The following is a 7387-nucleotide window of genomic DNA, read 5'->3' on the forward strand; positions in this document are numbered from 1 at the left end:
CTGCTAGGACAGCAGTTTAAATCCTTATGTTCCCAACAAATTAATATAATTTAAAGCAATACATAATAAATTATCCAAAGGTAACAATTAACATGAAGCAAATTTGGCACAGCCATAACGCAGTGATCTGTTTTTGTGTTGCATAATGTCCAATGATTGTCATGACCCCTGATCTTAAGCTTGAGTTAAAAGTGGTTGTGTTTAGAAGAAAACAGGAATGCCGAACAATCTAGCCTGGCACAAATTGCCGGGCCTATTTGGGGAGTGGAATCATAATCCAAGGAAATTGCACAACCTAAGATTTGATTGTATGACTAATTCGAAGCTGAAGTGATGTCCCACTAAAATAATCGGGGTGGAGGTTATTTCTTGGCCTGCATGCTGGGAGTGAGCTTGCAAAGTTAGGTCGACGATCGGTCCAACGAGATTAGCTGTTCACAGATGATTAGCTATTCACAGACATGTTACACACATACCTGGTCAGACACACGGACTGACACACAGATGGACATGAGCGAAAACATAGTCTCCGACTTTCGGCCATCCAGCCTGGTCTGAGACAACCAGGCATTTACAACTTGTATTGTACTATAAACACTGGCCATGCTGCTTTTCCTTTTAATCCTGCTCCTCCCGCTACAGGCTTTCATTTATTTATCTACTGTTGAAGACCACTGAGGCCAGCATGCCTTCATCCTAGTACGGAGTTAACAACTGGTTCGTCCCTGTGGCCCTGGAACCTCAGACGGTCACTTCAGTCTTACTGTGGGTGGAGTAGCCCTTGTGCCTGGTGTGGTGGTAGTAGGAGGAAGGCTGGGGCAGGTGGTGACCATGGCCATGGAATTGACCTAGCACCACTCCTCCATCCCCTCCTCCGTAGGCCCTTGTGTACTGCTGTCCGAACAGGTCGGGCATGTTCTCTATACTCTGCTGCCGCCGGGTGGAGTAGGCGTGCCTTCGGGCTGAGTAATGGGGGTGGTACAAGCCGGCAGCCGAGGAGGTGCGCCCAGGCACAGACGTCTGCCTCTGGACGTGGCGGCCATTCGACTCCCAGGCCTTGAAGGCAGAGCCGGAGATGACTGGGAGCGTGATGGTCTTTGGTAGGCGCTGGTGCTCCATGTGGTAGGGGGGTATGGAGATGGAGAGCGGGGCGTGGAGGTCAGCCAGGTGGTGGGGCCCAAGCGGGGCCTGGTGGAGGTAGGACTTGTCCTGGAGGTGGTGGTGTTGATGGATGGATGATGAGTGATGGAAGGCTGGAATAGGGGGAGGAGCGGCCTGGTAGTGAGAGAAGTCCATCACAGGAAAACTCTTGTAGTAGCTACGATTCGCAGTGTCAGCTGGGGGGGGGGTGGAGAGAGAGAGCGAGAGAGAGAGCGAATAATTCGAGAGTAACAAACATGGGAGCAATATAGGATGATGAGTGAGAGAGAATAAGAGACAGAATGAGAGAGAGTAAAGGAAGGGATAGAGATAAAGTGTGTTATGGTGAAAGAGAGTCATGCATGTTTAGTGCATGAAGATTGTCAAAAACTAATAAGAATTAGGCTTACATAGTACATCATCATTTGAGTCATATCCTATTTACAGTACCATGGTCTGGTGACAATATTCCATTGTTTTATATATATATTGTATGTTGTGTATTTTGACATCTTGTGTGCTCATTTATCTTTTGTTCAGTTGGAGGCCATATATTGTGTTTTATGCCTGGCTGCAACCAACTTTCCCATGGGGGACAACAAACATCTTGAACTGGGTGATCTAATATAGCAGGCTTGTTTGACAGACGGTCAGTCCAGAGTGTCATTTGGGCACTTCTAGCAAGGCTGTCAGACTCAATCTCATTGTGGGCCTTGTTAAGAATTGACAGTCAAGCCTGGGGTGGACATTTTAACATTTATCTTTTCATAGAACAATCATCCTATTTATAACTACATGACAAAATGTGATTTATTTTATTTATGGTTTGTTTCATTGAGATTTCCATCTCTTTTCCAAGTGGGCCCTGCATGGCCAAGAAGGCAGCAAATACAAGGCAGCCTATACTGTACATTTAACTAAGATTTGTCTATATTGAGAGGTGGTAAAACGCCAATAACTTTAAAAGCCAAACTATGCTATACACATACCGGTATACCATGTGACAGAAAAGTTGTGTACTGTACTTAATGTACCGGTAATTGCAAGAGAAACTATCAGAAAATGTTTGCTTCTAGGAAGCTTCATTACCATCTCTTACCTCTAGTATTCGTTGGTCAAAATGTCAGCATGAGTGATTCTGAAATACTTGATGAATACAAGCCCAGGTGACTAGATATACTTTACCCTGGGATCTAATCTATAGACTTAATTGAACAAGTGATGGTTTTGAATTCACCTCAAACATTTTCCTTTTTCTTTTTTTAGTTATTTTTTATTAGCCTTTACTTGGTCAGCCCCCCATGGTCCACTAAAGAAAAGCAGAAGCAGCATGTTAGACCTATCAAGTTTCAGGGAGCCAGCATGGGAGCATCATTACATGACAGCTACACAGCCTTGGGACTATGCGAAAGGTTACTGTGTCTATAGGAGTTATTATCACTGTGTGACGTGTTTGATCAGCGTTTCCTCAGCGTCGTGACAAGCATATATGCATCAACAACTGACTTGTGTGCACAAATGAGCCAGTGGACTTGTGGATGTGTGCATGTGGCTTACCAACGGCTTTTAGAGAGGTGTACTTGTTGAGACCCATGCCCAGGGAGCTGTGGTTGCTGTGTGTGTGTGGAAGACCATACGGACCATAACCTGCATTGTTGAGATGGTATTGTTCTGAAGAGAAGGATGGAAAGATGAGAGAGTGGAAAAAGAGACATAATTTTAATTAGGCTACTGCATGCATTGGACTTTTAAAGAAGCACGCATGAGGGAAATTCATAACTGGGGTTGTCCGAATTTGATGCAGAGCGCAGACTCCTGGTGCACGCACGCACACACGCACGCACGCACGCACACACACACACACACACACACACACACACACACACACACACACACACACACACACACACACACACACAGTCACACACACACAGTCACACACACACACACACACACACACACACACACACACACACACACCTTAATCTACACTTCTATACCATATTACATGTGTAACTAACCAGTTTAAACCACAGCACAAAACTCTGTGTGTGTGTGTGTGTGTGTGTGTGTGTGTGTGTGTGTGTGTGTGTGTGTGCGTGTGCGTGCGTGCGTGCGTGCGTGCACACACACCATATGGATTTACCAAACCATGGTAAATCCATCCAGTGAGGCTGACCCCTCAACATGAGGCAGATTACAGGATTAGTCGAAAATCATTTATTTTCCTTTTGTAACTTAACGTCATTGTCACCATCTTCATCCTGCTCTTATTGTTCCCCCTCCTCATTTTCATAACTATCTCCATCATGGCCTGTTGTTGTTCCTCGGAGCCTTGTTTGACTGATAGAAAGTGACACACACATTTTTGCCCTTTTGGGAGTTATGAGTTTCTTTAAGGGGGTGTAAACACATTGGGCCAAGCACGGGTACACACAGATTAGATTTGTTTTGCATCAGGTACACTGAATCTCACGTCTGCTCTGAGGCACTCGCATCATGCATGTGTAGCTGTTATTGGAATTCTTCTTGCTAAATCAATTACAATAGTGCCAAACTTCCAATAAAAAATGTTGATGTTCCCAACATTTGATGGGTGTAATTGTTTTGCAGAGGCCAGACTATACGAAATTACAAAAGTCAACATGATGAAACAAAACTGTGAATTACCTTTTCAAGGTCTGCTGGTGATTAAGTATTTATGGTAAGCTACTAACTAAACTAACTAACTAAACCGGAAGGAGAGTGTGGAATTAGGGTGGCCAAAAGTAATTCCAGATTTAGCCTCATTAAACTGGAAGTAATTCTGAGACATCCAGCATTGGGTTTTGTTATGTAAAGCTGCCATCTGCAGTGAGAGTTAATTTTGTGATTGTGAATAATATTACCAAGGCGGAGGATGTGAATAGAAGGGGACCCAGAATGATCTGATCTGTGGAACACTTCTAACCAGTCTAAAGCTATTCCCTCAACGCCAGCCCATTTTTCTAAGTGGTCTATTAAAAATCGAATGGTCAACATTAAAATAGAACAGTCACAGGAATCCCTGGCAAGTCATTTGTCACCTTTTACAAGTGCTGTGGAATGCCTGGAAGCCTGACTGAAACTCCTCAAAACACAGTGAAAATTCACGAAAGTTATCTATTGAACGGATCCTATTTTGTATTTGTACGAGGTGTATGTCTATGGCTAATAAGTATGTCTTTGTATGCTTGTGTTGTGAGTCTGCATTATGCTGAGTCTGTTGATGTTGAGACTAATATTTTAACAAAATTTAGCATACACTATGCCAGCTTCGCAGTGCAGTGGTAGGCTATTACTATGAAAACCGGGCCCGCCCCAAAGTTATTAGTTATTAGTGCCCGGCAGCCAGCGAAAACTAGAGTTCTCAACAGGCCCGAAAATTAAGGCCCGGCCCTACCTGGGCCCTCATCAAACCCTGTAAACTCAAGACACTGCCCCCGCTGCCACCCTTAGATCTCCATATATGGAGCTGACGTGATCAACATTCCATATACTGTATGGCCAAACTATTGGCTGTTGATGGTGACACAACTATGGTACAAGGTTGGTATAAGGTCAATAACGGTCTAAAGGATTTAGAACAGCAGTTGTAACTTGTAATAGACATCAATTAGTATAGCAGTACTTGCATGCTCTGCTTGCGCACAAGTAGGCCATACTACTTGTGTGCAAGGCGCAAGTTGGCACCTCGACAGAGTGCATTTCTAGTTTGTGTTCATTGTTAAAGATAACAGACCACTATTTCACAACTTATCAGCAGATATACGTTGTCTGGTCAATCTCGTTGCACAGTTTAACGATAAATATCTATATAGCCCCTGCCTACAATGATGCTATTGATTGATTGGTCATAAAGGATGCTGAGAGAATTTCAAGCCAGAATTTCACTTGTTGCATGAATTGCTAGAATGGACTTGACATACCTCCATGAATGCTGAGTGTCTGTATATATTGCTAGGAAGCTAACCAAACGCATAAACATATTTACAAAAAAGAACAACAAGAAGAGAAGGAATGTTGACTGCAAAGGTAACAAGTGGCACCGCTCTCTGTCCCCTGTCCAAATGAGTACACAAATGTCAGTAAATTAATGCTCATGATGTTCATGGACTCATGTAATTACTGAAAAGGAGCAACCACAGTGCCAGAATACCCCCTCCCCCCCAAAACAAACAAACCCCAAGACAGAACTTCTTGAGCAGTGCACCAAGTTTGGTACTGGTGTAGTCAGGACATGTACCAGTAGATGACACTCGGTCTGAGATCAGATGGTGGTGGGATGTGGAGTGGGCACAGCAGCTGCAGTGGGGCTTCTGGACCTGGGATGGGTGTCCCGGTGTATTGTTTCTGAATAGACCGGTGCCAATTTATAGTCTTAACTCTAACTATAAATTATGCAAATATCTGCATGCATGTGTGTCAATGCATCTGTCCTTCCTGTACAGTATATCGACTTCAAACTCGGCGTGGGTATCTCAGAGGCTGGAGGGAGTGTGTGACAACAACAAGCAAGTGTGCTCTTTCTTGTTGTATGTATACAGGTTGATAGTGTGAATTGGAGATCTCCATGTCATGGTGGTGGCACATATACTTAATATCTCGAATAATGATCACTGAGTAAGTGCACCTTGTGAGGTTTCAACCCTCTTGAAGCAAAGAACGATGCTTAATGAGTTGCATAATATCTCTGGGCATGGTGTGTGCACTGTGATTAAAACAGTTGCGAAGAGCAACCACCAGTGTATTCCCTTTTCTGCTTGGCTGTCTGTCACTGTAAGGGCCCCAAGGGGTAGGGTCAGGGCCCCAAGGGCCTGGCCCCTCTGTCTGAACCTGTCTGAACATAGTAGGGTCAGGGCCTATGGGGCCTGGCCCTTCTGTCTGAGCATGTCTGAATATAGCAGGGCTGTGGCGATGTGATGTTACCTGAGATGGACAGTGTGTCTTTCTGTGTGTATTATGTGAGAGAGAAAGAGAGAGATAAAAAAGGATGGATATATTAATCTAGAGCAGTGGTTCCCAAATGGTGGGCCGAGGCACTGGTGTGCCATGAGACAAGTCCAGGTGTGACTTTGGATTTTGTGACAACCACACATTATTATTGCAATATTTACAGGTATCTGTTCGGTTAATAATTAATTGCATTTTATGGCGCTTTTCTATGCACTACATGCCTACTCAAAGCGCTTACAATGGTTCATTCATTCATACATTGGGAGGTGAAGCTTCAGCTAAGAAATCTGTTTCCATCGAGTCTGAGTCTCCCGGTCATCAAATTATTGGCTTAGGAATGTGACAAAAAATCTCCCTGAATTCAAGACTTCATGGGATGTGTAATTGATAGAAAATATGTAATTGAACTACTTCTTTAAACCAGAACACCAGGTTAAATTAAATAATTAGTGAGAAGAATACAACAAGTTTCACGATTACATCATTGTTGATGCACCATCCTGTGAGAGGGTTATCTAATAGTCCAATAAACAGGCTGTACACTTAAAATCATGGATTCACAAGATCTGGCATTTATTGATTGCCCATAATTATCCCAAATTGAATGGTCATGTGATATACATATGAACAGCAAAGACACATATGAAAGCAGATACGACCTGTTACATCACGAATCAGATTCGATCATATCAGTCCACAGATCGGGGTGCCCCTTGAAGCACAGGCCCGAGGTTTGTCGGTCCTGGAGAATTCTGACGTGTCACTCCCTTTCCCCAACACTATATAGGAATCTTTCCTGTCACTCTGTGACCTTGCTTGGTCACAGCACGGCTGCACACTCTTAAAGTAATAGTAACTGCTTAAAGGGTCTACTTTCCCCCATCATTGTGAAGCATAGAATTTTGATTGTATGATTATTCGCGGTTAATTGTGAAGGCCTACATTTAAGTCATGCATGCTCTCCCCATGTATTTTACCCATACAGCCTAATTATTAAACTTTGCTACTGTAGCTCAAAAAAATCTCAGTACTGTCCATTTTTATCTATTTTGTGCTGTTAAAATGTAAATTCTTTTAAAATAGCGATGCAAGCTTGTTTCAAATAGCCAACAGGTCAAAGTGATTAAAAGGATTTTGATGCTATAATACTAATTAATTTAGCTGGGGAACACCCAACCATGTGGTTGAGAACCACTGCTATAAGATATTTGCATTAGCAGCAGCACCAGTCATAATACAGAAAGCAACGCCGCAGCTAGAGTGATGGCTTCTG

At 43.3% G+C, this 7387-nt stretch overlaps 1 protein-coding gene across 1 annotated transcript in view; it reads right to left on the minus strand.

The window, feature by feature from the left end:
* Positions 1-638: 638 nt before the first annotated feature.
* shisa8b (shisa family member 8b) overlaps positions 639-7387 on the minus strand; it is a gene marked incomplete at its 5' end in the record, with an annotated part of 30666 nt that continues 23917 nt past the window's right edge. Inside the window, 2 exons of the mRNA XM_080790024.1 lie at positions 639-1337; positions 2698-2811. Coding sequence (XP_080646150.1) covers positions 742-1337; positions 2698-2811 — 710 coding nt within the window. The 3' untranslated portion in view covers positions 639-741. The remainder of the gene's footprint in view (positions 1338-2697; positions 2812-7387) is intronic.

This window comes from Protomyctophum bolini (genome assembly GCF_963924005.1).
Source record: "Protomyctophum bolini genome assembly, chromosome: 18".
Taxonomy (NCBI): Eukaryota; Metazoa; Chordata; class Actinopteri; order Myctophiformes; family Myctophidae; genus Protomyctophum; species Protomyctophum bolini.